The sequence below is a fragment of the Pongo pygmaeus genome, chromosome 9 (genome assembly GCF_028885625.2).
Source record: "Pongo pygmaeus isolate AG05252 chromosome 9, NHGRI_mPonPyg2-v2.0_pri, whole genome shotgun sequence".
Classification (NCBI taxonomy): domain Eukaryota; kingdom Metazoa; phylum Chordata; class Mammalia; order Primates; family Hominidae; genus Pongo; species Pongo pygmaeus.
In genome coordinates, this window is record NC_072382.2 from 36,397,103 (window position 1) to 36,411,767 (window position 14,665).

General features: G+C 37.1%; 1 protein-coding gene across 2 annotated transcripts in view; it reads left to right on the forward strand.

Moving 5' to 3' along the window:
* DCDC1 (doublecortin domain containing 1) overlaps nucleotides 1-14,665 on the forward strand; it is a 515,544-nt gene that overhangs the window by 412,378 nt on the left and 88,501 nt on the right. For both annotated transcript variants that reach the window (XM_063671024.1, XM_054441510.2), the window contains one exon: nucleotides 6,838-6,961. In XM_063671024.1, coding sequence (XP_063527094.1) covers nucleotides 6,838-6,961 — 124 coding nt within the window. The remainder of the gene's footprint in view (nucleotides 1-6,837; nucleotides 6,962-14,665) is intronic.

Sequence of the window (14,665 nt, forward strand, 5' to 3'; positions counted from 1 at the left end):
GGTGGCCTAAGATCTTCAATGAACATGTGAACAGGGAGGAGAATGGGGCTGAGTGAATTTGGAGAGGCACGTAAACCGGGCCCAGTACAGTCCACCTCTTAGGCCATTCAGATCCACTTGCACCTCTAACAATATCCCTATCTTATAGGAGAATAAGATGCCCTCAATTCTGCCTCAAGGGGTTGGGGTTATAGTTAAGTACTTCAATGTGGTCATCCGTTGCAGTCTCCTAAAATGACTCAAAAAGGGTTTGCAAATCAAGCCTCAACCTTCACTGCTGCAGTTGGTCCTAAGACTCTGACTGGAAGGCATCAACTTCCTCCTCTTCCATCAATTTTAGATTTCTCTTATTCTTGGCCAGTGCTTTGACTAGTGTGAGTTACTTTACCCAGGACTTTATCCTTGAGAAGTCTCAGCCCTTAATGTATTTGCCCATACTAGACTATGACTGATGCAATTGCCCCTTTCCTCTATTCACTGGGCATAGAAGCACTACCAAATGTCCCCAAGGTCCCCTGGGTTTCAGACCTTTGCCTCCACTGTGTAGGGGCAAATTTCAGTCCTCATGGCAATCAAGATCAATTCTGCAATCACTCCCCAGGTCAGTGGAAGACTTATTGCATCCACTGGCAGAAGTGTTACCACAGTGAAAATCAGTACCCAGCGAAGCCTAAGGTTTTAGAAATAGGAATACAGATTCTGAAGTAGCTTTTTGAAAGTGAAGGCAAGAAGGGCCAGTCCTCCCTCTACCATTGGTTTCTGAACCCATGTATTCTAGCTGTTAAGGACACACCACCGTATAATGCTGGGATTATTGCATATACTGATCCTTTAGGATAACACCCCAACCTTACCAGTGTTACCCCAAGCTGGAGACTTAGTTCAGACTTCAGGGCCATTCTTTCATTCTCTGATGCCAACTGCTTCTGGGAGATAATGTACAATGTAAGACAGGTGAATCCTGTGGTTCACTATTGCACCTCCTTTGCCATAAAATGGGTCTCTTAATCTGAGACAATGTTGTGTGTGATATCAGGTCAATAGATAAACATTCTGATGGGGGCACTTTGGGCATCCTGTCCACTTGGTTGTTGAGAACCTCTTCTGTGATAGATGCTCTCTGGTAGGCATTTACATGAGAAATAAAGATTCACAAGCTTTATACCCCCCCCCATAGATCCATCCACATACTTTTTCCTCAAAATTCCATTTCTCTGATCTTCCAGTTTTGTCTTCTTGAGGCTTCTTATCAGCAGGTGAAATCATTAATAATGTATCAATGTATATCCACAGCTCTGGTTACCTATACTTTCTACAAAGTGGGTGATCAAGTATTCCACTCACAGCTCAACCTAATGGGACAATTTCTCACCACTGTCCTTCAGGGACACACCCAAGTGGGACTATAAATGTAAGAGCAGTGCACTCTGACCAGCACTAACACATCACACTGACCTCTTTGTGAACCAGGCTTGAGTTCTTCTGCCATTAAGTCAAATAGTCATAGAGAAACTCTCTCCAGGCCACAGGTGTAAGTTAAGGGAGAGGAATCAGTGCAAAAACCTGGATTTGCTTGAGCCTGATCCTAAATATATCACTTCCATTGTACAATATAGGATGTTTTTGCATCTGTCTTACCACATGTCATGAAGGATATTACCACACCCAGCTCATGATGGGTGGCTCAGTTTTCATCGTCACTTCACCATGCATGTCCCAGTTCTTAGTCTCAAAAACAGTGTTTCAATACACCAGGAATTGTTTTTCAAAAACACAGTTGTTTTCTGTTGCAAAGAGGATGGTCTTGCTCAACAATCTTAGGACCAACACTGCACTTCTCTTATTGGGCTTACCAGAGACTTAACACAGAATCCTTTATCACCTCAGCTAGCTTTAGTACCATTGGGTCTGCCAGGTCAGAAGGAGGAAATACCCTTTGTCAGATGTTTCTGTTAGTTCAGGTAGGTTTTAAGAAAAGACCTTTGACTTCAGTAATGTGAAAACCCTGAGGCAGTTTCACTGGAGTTTCAGAGATGAAAATCTAATAGGAATTGGTTTAGGAGAGAAAGGGAAGAGAATGAAAAAGGAGATGAGTCTTTTAAGGACTTTGCTGCAAAGGGACACACAGAAATAAGGCAATAACTAGTCATGGATGTGGGTGTAGAGAGGGTTCTTTTTTTCGTGTCAGATTGTCAGACATTATGCAGATGGAATGATGCAGAAGGGAAGGAAAATTAACAGCAGAAAGCAGGAACAAAGTCCTAGATGAAGGAGGATAAGGGTCCGAGGCACAAGCACAAGTATTGGCCTTCAATCAGAGAACAGACAGCTCCGCTATAGTGGAGGGCAGGAGGGCAGGCAGAGTGTATGGGTACAGAGGCAGGGAGTTGGGTAGATTTGCTGGTGGGAGGATGAGGAAAGTCTTCTGACCACTTCTATTTTCTCAGTGAAATAAGAAGGGCTTCAGCAGACATTGAGAAATGGGCAGTGGGAAGTGAGAGGTTTGATGAGAAAGAAGTCATGTGCCCCTCAGGGGTTGGAGTCAATGGGATGGAGGAATGCAGTGAGATGGCCCACCAGTGCTGAGGGTCCACTTGAGGTTTGTGGTTATAAATTTAAAAGAGTAGTTGTCAACACTACCTGATCTCATGTTCCCTCTTTATAAAAAATATATTTTAATGACTTCTTTATTATCCTAAAATAAAATTTATAGTTAAGATAACCTACCCACTAATGTAACTTTAAAGAAATGGTTGACCAGTAATAATTATGGAAATAAAAGAAAAATAACTTTAAAGTAAAAGTAATATATATTATAATATAAATTCTCAGCACAGCTACTCTGGACAACATTAAGTTTGCAGATACTTGCTCCTATGCATAGAACAAACTGGATATGTGAACTATAAATACCAAAGGATACAACTATGTTGTATTGGTGACTCAAATACCATAAATGGTAATGCCATCAATGATGTGATTTTTCCAAAATAGTGAACGACATAAAAAAAATCAGAGCTTCCCTACTTGAGATATTGGAGGGAGCTGAATTTCTATAAAATTCAGTGTGTATGAAAAAGTACTTTGGGCTGGGCATGGTGGCTCATGCCTATAATCCTTGCACTTTGGGAGGCCAAGGTGGGAGAATTACTTGAGGCCAAGACTTTGAGACCAGCATGGGCAACATAGCTACACCCCATCTCAATAAAAAAAAATGGTGTCGTTTTGTAAAACATAGTTTGGTTTTAGACTCCAATTTTCCCCAAGATGAATGCTCAGAGGGAAATTTGAAAGTCTGTGAGATATGGGACAAACTTTCCCATATTTTGAAGGATATTTGGTATTCTTGGTCTCCTGCCAGTTAGATGACAGTAGTGTCATCTAATCATTGTGACAACCAAAAAAGTCCTCAAATTCTTAAACACTCCCTAATATATCCATATCGCTCCCCAAACCACATCGTGATCTGATCATTTGTAGCAATTTCATTCATGGTTGTTTGTGTTTTTCTCCAGCCACTGATCAACTCTTCAAGTATAGGCTTTGAGTTGGACTTAACCAGAGTTGGTTTATTTATTTTTTTTTAAGTGAATACAGAGAAGGAGAAGGGGCAATGGGTTGAGGGCAAGCACAAGACAGTGGCTATGACGCTGGACCATGAATCTTAACTGAGTACAAAGGGAGGAGCCTACCCGGCAGGGAGGTTATGGAGTATGAAGAGGTGATCAATGCAGTGGCTTGGATAATCTGGAAGAGTTGAGGAATTATTGGAGTACGGATACTTAAATACATGAACTAGAGAAAAAGGAGGTGGTGGTGAAAGGGTGGTGTTGTTGAAAATAGGATTTTGAAAGCGGTGTAGTTATTTGTATTGACCAGTTTGAGGTTGTGTTCATGGGAAGGGTAGGCTGATATTTGAAAAGGGGTTAAAATCTTGGGAGGCCCTGAGAAGCCAGGGTGGATTGTCTACTCAGATAATGAAAAGATGTTGGATAATTACAGGAGCAGAGGTAGAGAGAACAAAAGTAAGCCAGGATAGTAAACTCTTCAATAAATGAGAAGAAAGGATAAAGGAGAACTGATATAAATGCAACCAGGAAGTGAAGTAGCTGATATGGTCTATTGATATGTGCTTCAAAGCGACTGGGGGGTCTTTGGAATTGGATGGAGTAACAATAAACTAGATATGGCTATGAGAAACAAGAAAGCAAGCTTTTATATCTCCAGGCCCAGAAGATATTGATGTGTGAATGAGAAAACAACAAGAAAGGTTTTCAAAAGAAGCGGGTTCTTGGAGGTAGACCATGTATTCCAAAAAATAAAAAAAAATTGGTATGATTTAAATATATGTGTTCCTGTCACTTTCACCTGCAGTTGTAGGAGCTTACCGCCTTCTGAAGTTGTTCGCTAATATTCCAATAACTCAAATATGTTGTCTGAATTAATGAACTTTCCATTTCTCTTTAGACTTCAGTTTGGGTTGCTGGGTATTTGTTGTCTTGTATGTAGCCAACACTCTACGAAACAAGACGTATAAAAAGCATTGCTCAGATAATGAATTTGTGATTTCACAGAGAACAAGGCCAAGTACTATGGATGGATCTGACGGGGCTAAGGGATCTCAGAAAATTTGCAGGCTCAGATGACCATCATGTGCACTGGAAAATTATGGGTGATGCACTGCTCCTGCATTCTCATTCATTAATCAGTGATGTATTGCATTAGTAAATGTCCATCATTTCATTTCTAGGACCAGTATTTCTTAGCTATTATAATTATGCTCTTGCCACAGTGTTACATTTTATTGGCTAATACTGATTTAGGAATTTTACATCTTTAATTATAAATACAATTGCTGTATCACTTCTTAAATTACCACTAACTAACTTTATTATGAAGCTTATCTCCCCTTCATGGGATGAATTAACTAGTTTTCTATATCTTTATGGTTTAAAGTATTTTATATCACATGAAAAGATCTGTCCCATGTTCTGCAAAGATACATGATCAGGAGCTCGTTTTTAGTATTTTCTATTTCAAATCTGTGAGGTTTTTCCCAGAAATTAATTTATTCATTAGAATTGTTGTATTTAGGCCGGGTGCGGTGGCTCACACCTGTAATCCCAGCACTTTGGGAGGCTGAGGCGGGCAGATCACGAGGTCAGGAGATCGAGACCATCCTGGATAACATGGTGAAACCCCGTCTCTACTAAAAATACAAAAAAATAGCCGGGCGTGGTGGCAGGCGCCTGTAGTCACAGCTACTCGGGAGGCTGAGGCAGGAGAATGGCGTGAACCCAGGAGGTGGAGTTTGCAGTGAGCCGAGATCGAGCCACTGCACTCCAGCCTGGGCGACAGAGCGAGACTCTGTCTCAAAAAAAAAAAAAAAAAAAAAGAATTTTATTTATTTATATATACGTGCATAATATACTCTTACTTTTCATTTTGTTAATGTTAAATATTTAGCTCAATTTTCCTGTTTGGTTTGTCTTACATTATTATTCATCTAGATTTATTTGCAAGAGATTTGCTATTATATTTTTTATTTCAAAGACATATTTTGGGGGTTGTTTCTACTTTTTGCCTACTATTAATAGTGCTGCTGTGAACTTTCATGCACAAGTATTATTTGAATACGTACCTTCAAATCTTTTGAGTTTATACACCTAAGTATGGGATTGCTGGGTCACGTGGCATTCTAATATTTGACTTTCTGAGGAACTGCCAAACTGAAAAACACTTCTTTGGACCATTCTGCTGAGGGTCTACTTTCCAAGTTATTGATTTCTATTTGAACCTTTATTATAATTTCCCTTCACCTATTTTTCCTTAGGACAATTTTATATTTAAAAAATAATAATTTGAGTTGAATGCTTTATTAATTTCCCTTCTCTACTTAGCTTTTAATAAATTAGCACTTAATATTATAAATTTATCTTTGGATATAATTCTACATGTATCCTGTAAGGTTTCAAGTACGTTATTTCATTGCTTACTAAATAACTACTGATCACATTTTTCCCCCCCATCTGGTATGATAGAGTTTTAGGGGAGAAATGTGTGTTTACTTATAATTAATATATAATTAATATAATACTTATGATAATAAATATCATAATACTTATATATAATGTAACCAATATAATTACTATATAATTAATATAATATGTGGTCGAAATTATAAAATTGCCTTTATATCTGATTTTGTTTTCTCATTTGTCACAATATATGGCTTATTCCATTTTTATTTTAAAACTATATTAAAGTTTACTTTGTGTATATGTGGCAAATGTTACAAATATTCCATGAATTGTTGAGAAAGATATATTCTCCATTAGCATGTTACAGTGTATATAAATACTTACATTTATTAGTTATGGCAGTCAGATATTTTATGTTTTTATTTATTACTTTAAAAAATTTATCTGGTGCTTTCCAATCTGTTGGTCTTTTAATAATGTATCCCACAATAATTGTATGTCAGCTAACTTCTCTTTTACTGTCTAAAGTTTTGCTTGATTTTTATGGTAATATTGTTATTTATGTCATTGTTATTATAAAAGGACTGTTATTCTACTTTACCTTTTGCCTCAAATATGGTTGTCTAGCAATAACATTGCCAATTTTGCCTTAATGCTTTCCTGATTTTAAAATTTATTATTTTTTATTAAGTTACTCTCATCTGTGTCTCTTTACACAGCAAATTTTCAGATTTGGGTTTTTAATTCAAACTGAGTTTTTGCCTAGTATATAGTAAGTACTCAATGAATTAAATGAATATTTTAAAATGATGTTTAACCTTGCTAAATTTCTTTTTGTTTTTATCTTTTGTTTTAGGTGGGCCATAAAACATGAAGGAACCAGTAAGCCAGGCCAGTGGAAACATTCTAGAGTTGAAAATCCTCTATGGAACAAGCTTACCTACATGTGGCCTGTCCTTCCCAGCGGCCAACTTAATGAGGTTGTGTTGCTTAGCTTAAGAGATGGTCATTGAGACTTACTGTAAGGCCCAGTTGTGTGGTCAAATTCCTGACAACTTCCATATAGCTTTTGAATTGCAGCTGTTAGGTGCAAGATATCAAACTTGCTAATTCTGTTGTTCTATCAATTAATTAGAAAGATGTGTTTAAGTCTCCCATTATGGAGATGAACTTATCTATTTTTTCTTGTACTCTGTCAAATATTGCTTCATATATTTTGAGATTTAATTCTTAGGCACACACGTGTTCAAAATATTATATCTCCCTGGTGAATTGAAACTTCTATTATTATGTAGAAACTGTCACTAGCTCTAGTAAAAGTCTCATTTATCCAATACTAATAGAAATGTTCCAACTTTCTTTTGGTTATTATTTTCCTCGTATATCTTCTTTCCACCCTTTCCTTTCTGTTTATATGTTCTTCTGTTTTAGAGGGGCTCCCAGTAATCAGCATATAGTTCATTTAAAAATTTTATCTGGCAATTTTTGTCTGTAGTCTAAAGTATTTGGTCTTTTCTATGTGTTGCAATTACAGGTGTGAATTGTATTTGGATTATTATGTGCTTTCTATTTGTCCTGGCTTTTCTGTGTTCTCCCCTCACCCCATTCTTGTGTTCTTTTAGACCAAATTTTTTTTTTCTCATTACATTTTCCCCATCAACTAGTTTGGAAATTATACCCTCTATTTTTATTCTGTTTATTTCTGAACATTTTAGCTTGCATACCTAAATGATCAAAGTTTGAAGTTAACAAATATATTAATTTGTTACTTTCTTCTCTCAAATAATCCAATCATATGATTTGTGACTTATATGCTATTATAGTAATATAGTGTAATTTTATCTTTTAATAATTTTCCATTAGATCACATTGTGTGTAGTCAATATATATTTAGAGTTATCCCCAATTTTTCATCTTTCTGGTTATAATTTCTTCTTATGTTCCAGTCCTTCCACCTGGGCTACTTTCTTTTAGCTGAATACAACCTTCTTTTAGTTATTGGTAGCAAGCTCTTCTCATTTTTACTTATCTGAAAATGTCTTTATTTTGCCCTTATTCATGTAAGGTATTTTCACATAGCAAAGCAAATACATCATCACTGACTTCTACTTTCCATTGTTGTTATGGAGAAGTCAGCTATCATTCTAAATGTATTCTCATGTAGGTATCTATCTTTTTTCTCTGGTTGGTTTTAATACCTTCTCTCTGGTATTCTACAGTTTCAGCACAATATATCTGGGAGAAGATTTCTTTTTATTTATCATCCTTCAGATTCTAAGATTCTTTGGGGTTCTTCAATCTGTGGATTGGCATCTTGCAGAATTTCTGGAAAATTATCACCTATCAACTCTTCAAATATTTTCTCTCTTATATTCTCCCACTCCCTTATTTTTTCTTTAAAAATTTATTTATAATTATTATGGACACATCGCAGTTATACATAATTTATGAGATACATGTGATGTTTTGATACAGGCATATCATGTAGTGTGTAATGATAAAATCAGGGTACTTAGAGTATCCATCATCTCAAGCATTTGTCATTTATTTGTTTTAGGAACATTCCATTTCTACTATTTTGGTTATTTAAAAATATACGGTAAATTGCTGTTTAGTCATTCTATCATGCTACTGACTACTAGATCTTATTCATTCTGTCTAAACTGTAATTTTGTACCTATAAAACAACCTCCCTTTATTCCCTCCTCCCCACTACCTGTCCCAGCCTCTGGCAACCATCATTCTAGTCTCTATCTCCATGAGTTAAATTTTATTTATTTTTTTGCTCCTACGTATGAGTGAAAACATGCAATATTTGTCTTTTCGTGCTTGGCTTATTTTACTTAACAAAATATCCTCCAGTTCCATCTGTGTTATTACAAATGACAGGATTGCATTCTTTTTTATGGCTGAAATACTTCACTGTGTATACATACATTTTCTTTATCCATTCATCTGTTGATGAATACTTAGGTTGATTCCATATTTTGCCTATTATGAATAGTGCTGCAATAAACAAGGGAATGCAGACATTTCTTTGATGTATTGATTTCCTTTCTTTTGGATGTATATCCAGTAGTGGGATTACTGGAACATATGGTAGTTCTATTTTTAGTTTTTGGAGGGACCTCCACACTGTTCTCCATAATGGCTGTACTAATTTACATTCCCACCAACAGTGTAGGGTTGGTAGGAGAAAAGGTTTCTCTTTCTTCTTATTCTTACCAGCATTCATTATTGTCTTTCCTTTGGATAAAAGTCATTTTAACTAGGGCAAGACGATATTTCATTGCAGTTTTGATTTTCATTTCTCTGATGATTAGTGATATTGAGCATTTTTGCATATACCTGTTTGCCATTTGTATGTCTTCTTTTAAGAAATGTCTATTCAGCTCTTTTGCCCACTTTTTATTATTATACTTTAAGTTCTGGGGTACATGTACACAATGTGCAGGTTTGTTAAATGGGTATACACGTGCCATGGTGGTTTGCTGCACCCATCAACCCATCATCTACATTAGGTATTTCTCCTAATGCTATTCCTCCTCTAGCCCCCCACCCCCTGATAGGCCCCATTGTGTGATGTTCCCCTCCCTGTGTCCATCTGTTCTCATTGTTCAACTCCCACTTATGAGTGAGAACATACGGTATTTGGTTTTCTGTTCTTCTGTTAGTATGCTGAGAATGATGGTTTCCAGCTTCATCCATGTCCCTGCAAAGGACATGAACTCATCCCTTTTTATGGCTGCATAGTATTCCATGGTGTATATGTGCCACATTTTCTTTATCCAGTCTATCATTGATGGGCATTTGGGTTGGTTTCAAGTCTTTGCTATTGTGAACAGTGCTACAATAAGCATACATGTGCATGTGTCTTTATAGTAGAATCATTTTTAATTCTTTGGGTATATACCGAGTAATGGGATTGCTGGGTCAAATGGCATTTCTGGTTCTAGATCCTTGAGGAATCACCACACTGTCTTCCACAATGGTTGAACTAATTTACACTCCCACCAACAGTGTGAAAGCATTCCTATTTCTCCACATCCTCTCCAGCATCTGTTGTTTCCTGACTTTTTAATGATCAGCATTCTAACTGGTATGAGATGGTATCTCACTGTGGTTTTGATTTGCGTTTCTCTAATGACCAGTGATGATGAGCTTTATTTAATACGTTTGTTGGCCGCACAAGTATCTGCTTTTGAGAAGTATCTGTTCATATCCTTTGCTCACTTTTTGATGGGGTTGTTTGTTTTTTTCTTGTAAATTTGTTTAAGTTCTTTGTAGATTCTGGATATTAGCCGTTTGTCAGATGGATAGATTGCAAAAATGTTCTCCCATTCTGTAGGTTGCCTGTTCACTCTGATGATAGTTTCCTTTGCTTTGCAGAAGCTCTTTAGTTTAATTAGATCCCATTTGTCTATTTTGGCTTTGTTGCCATTGCTTTTGGTGTTTTAGTCATGAAGTCTTTTCCCATGCCTATGTCCTGAATGGTATTGCCTAGGTTTTCTTCTAGGGTTTTTATGGTGTTAGGTCTTATGTTTAAGTCTTTAATCCATCTTGAGTTAATTTTTGTATATGATGTAAGGAAGGGGTCCAGTTTCAATTTTCTGCATATTGCTAGCCAGTTTTCCCAACACCATTTATTAAATAGGGAATCCTTTCCCTGTTGCTTACTTTTGTCAGGTTTGTCAAAGATCGGATAGTTGTAGATGTGTGGTGTTATCTCTAAGGCCTCTGTTCTGTTCCATTGGTATATATATCTGTTGTGGTAGCAGTACTATGCTGTTTTGGTTACTGTAGCCTTGTAGTATAGTTTGAAGTCAAGTAGCATGATGCCTCCAGCTTTGTTCTTTTGGCTTACGATTGTCTTGGCTATGAGGGCTCTTTTTTGGTTCCATATGAAATTTAAAGTAGTTTTTCTACTTCTGTGAAGAAAGTCAATGGTAGCTTGATGGGGAGAGCATTGAATCTATAAATTACTTTGGGCAATATGGCCATTTTCACGATTTTGATTCTTTCTATCTATGAGCATGGAATGTTTTCCCATTTGTTTATGTACTCTCTTATTTTCTTGAGCAGCGGTTTGTAGTTCTCCTTGAAAAGGTCCTTCACATCCCTTGTAAGTTGTATTCCTAGGTATTTTATTCTCTTAGTAGCAATCGTGAATGGGAGTTCACGCATTATTTGGCTCTCTGTTTGTCTATTATTGGTGTATAGGAATGCTTGTGATTTTTGCACATTGATTTTGAATCCTCAGACTTTGCAGAAATTGCTAATCAGCTTAAGAAGATTTTGGGCTGAGATGATGAGGTTTTCTAAATATACAATCATGTTATCTGTAAACAGAGACAATTTGACTTCCTCTCTTCCTATTCGAATACCCTTTATTTCTTTCTCTTGCCTGATTGCCCTGGGCCAGCCACTTCCAATACTATGTTGAATAGGAGTGGTGAGAGGGGCATACTTGTCTCATGCCAGTTTTCTAAGGAAATGTCTGTTCGGCTCTTTTGCCCATGTTTTTTTGCTAGGTTATTTGATTATTTTCCCTATTGAGTTGTTTGAGCTTCTTATGCATTCTAGTTATTAGTCCCCTCTCAGATGTGTAGTTTGCAAATATTTTCTTCCATTCTGTGGGTTGTCTCTTTACTTTGTTGCTTGTTTCATTTGCTGTGCAGAAGCTTTTTAGCTTGATGTGATCCCATGTTTTCATTTTTGCTTTGGTTTCTTGTGCTTTTGTGGTATTACTCAAGAAATTCTTCCCAGACTATTCTTGTCCTGAAGTTACTTCTTAATGTTTTCTTCTAATAGTTTCATAAGTTTAGGTCTTAGATTTGAGAATTTAATTCATTTTGATTTTATTTTTGCATACGTTGAGAAATAGGGGTCTAGTTTCATTCTTCTGTATATGGATATCCATTTTCCCCCAGCACCATTTATTGAAGAAGGTATCCTTTTCCCAGGGTACGTTCTTAGCATATTTGACAAAAATGAGTTCACTGTAAATGCATGAATTTATTTATAGGCCATCTATTCTATTCATTTAGTCTATATGTTTTTATGCCAGTACCATGCTATTTTGGTTACTATAGCTTTGTAGTACAATTTCAAGTCCGGTAATGCTTCACTCTGTTCTTTATAGAAATCTGATTAGGTGCACACAAGACCTTCTTATTTTGACTTCCATGTCTCTTAACTCCTCTAATATTTTTCATCTCTTTGTATCTTTATGATGCATTTTTGCATCATATTTTCAGACATTTTTCTTCCAGTTTATTAATTTTCTCTTCATCTTTGTCTAATATTATTTAAACTCCAAGGATCAACCTGTGATATGAATCCTCAGTGATTATTTTTCTTCACACAGTGACAATGTTTGAGATAGTCTGTTTTACTTGCAACATCCTGGAAAAGTATTATTTATGGTTTACCTTTTCAGTGAAATTTAGCCTATTGTGATTCTTGTTTTATGAAGGGAGATGGTCTCCTGTTTAGATTTCCTTTCTTGGCTGACCTTTGGAATTTGTGTCCTGAGCCCTTCCCCTGCAAGACCAAATTCCATCCAGATAAAAGCTAGGGTGAGCATTCTGCTTATCTCTCTGGATCTCTAGTATGTAATATTTTATTTCTAGGTCAATGGCACAGTCTAAAAGATATTTTAGAAATAATGTATCCTGACTTTTTAGTTGTTTACAGCAGAGAGTCAATCAACTTGTCTAATTCATCATATTTTCTGGTCTCAACCAAGTTTTTATTCTTTCCTCTTAAAAATCATGATCCCCTGTGCTTTCTTACTGATTGAATCAATGAGTCGCAGCACTTTTGATCATGAATAGATGGAGTCTGAAGCCAAGAAGTCATTGTTTTGGCCCTTAAAGATGTTCTTAAACTTAGACTGTAGTGAAGCAACAGTCTGGAAAACTGAGTTTTCTTAAAAGAGAAAAAGAGTTATTCAAAATAGCAGAAGCATTGTGGTGGGCAGCCTAAGCCAGTGGCTGGATGAATTAATATGTTTGAAATTCGGTTTGAGGGCCAACATGGAGCCAAGCATGAAGGGGTGGCGTGGAGAGACAAGGAGGCCCAGCATGAGCCCAGAAAAGACTGAATTGCACCGATTTTTCTACAGAGGTTCAAGGAGGATGAGGCTAAAACCAGAGATCAGGCAGGATAACGTACACCTCTGCTGGTGGTAAGCAGGTGCCAGCAGGTTGCCTAGTAGCCAAATAGGGCAAGAGGAATGTCCTTAGAGGCCTCTGAGAATCCAGGACATCTAGTACCTACATATGGACACCATGGACCTCTTTCCCAATGGTATATGATTTATTGAGCTTTCATATGAACTCAGAAACCATCTTCAGGGGGAAAAGTGTATCTCTGAAAGGAAACAACAGTCCTGTTAAGAAGTTTGAAACTTCAATTTCATTGAATAGGTAGTCAAAAGGACAGAGCTAAAAAACGAACAAAAAAGAGGCTGTTTTAAATAGGCAGAAACTGGGACACTTCTAGTTGGAATATCAAGTTTCCCACCCACCTAATAGATGGGTGGTGAACAGAGCTGCCTCCTAAGAAGATACTTTTTTTATGTAGGGAAAGAGAAACAATTATAATTATTACTAATTTCATAGATTGTGCATGTCTATCTGTAGAAAGATAGATAGATAGATGATAGATAGATAGATAGATAGATTTTTGAGATGGAGTTTCGCTCGTTACCCTGGCTGAAGTACAATGGCACCTTCTTGGCTCATTGCAACCTCTGCCTCCTGGGTTCAAGCGATTCTCCTGCCTCTGCCTCCTAAGTAGCTGGGATTACATGCATGTGCCACCATGCCTGGCTAATTTTGTATTTTTAGTAGAGATAGGGTTTCACCATGTTGGTCAGATTGGTCTTGAACTCCTGACCTCAAGTGATGCACCCACCTCAGCTTCCCAAAGTGCTAGGATTGCAGGCATGAGCCACTGCACCTGGCCAATATTGTGCATATATATATATATATACAATATATATATATATACATATATATATACATATATATTTAACTTGGCATAAAAGTACAAGTAATTCAGTTAATTAATTGATTTAAGTGATTAATGGTAATTATATTAGAAAACCTAAGTGAACAAAGTTCCTTTTAATATTTACTTTAAAAATGACATTTTTGCCCGGGCGCGATGGCTCACGCCTGTAATCCCAACACTTTGGGAGGCTGAGGCGGGCAGATCATGGGGTCAGGAGTTGGAGACCAGCCTGACCAACATGGTGAAACCCCGTCTCTACTAAAAATACAAAAATTAGCCGGGCATACTGGCAGATGCCTGTAGTCCCAGCTACTCAGGAGGCTGAGGCAGGAGAATCGCTTGAACCTGGGAGGCAGAGGTTGCAGTGAGCTGAGATTGTGCTACTGCACTCCAACCTGGGAGACTGAATGAGACTTCGTCTCAAAAAAAAAAAAAAAAAAAGACGTTTTTGTTGATGGTCTCTGATTTGACAATTACATGATCTTAGGCATGAATACAAACTACTCCAAAGTTCTCTAGGCTATTCAAACAGAACAGTAGCTTTTGTGTGGAGCAGATAAGTTACTGTACCCCAACAAAATTCTGTCCTTTACTTGTAAACCGAAAGGAAAGAGCTAAGGCACTACAGTAGCTAAACATAGACAAGTTGACTATGTATTTCAAAA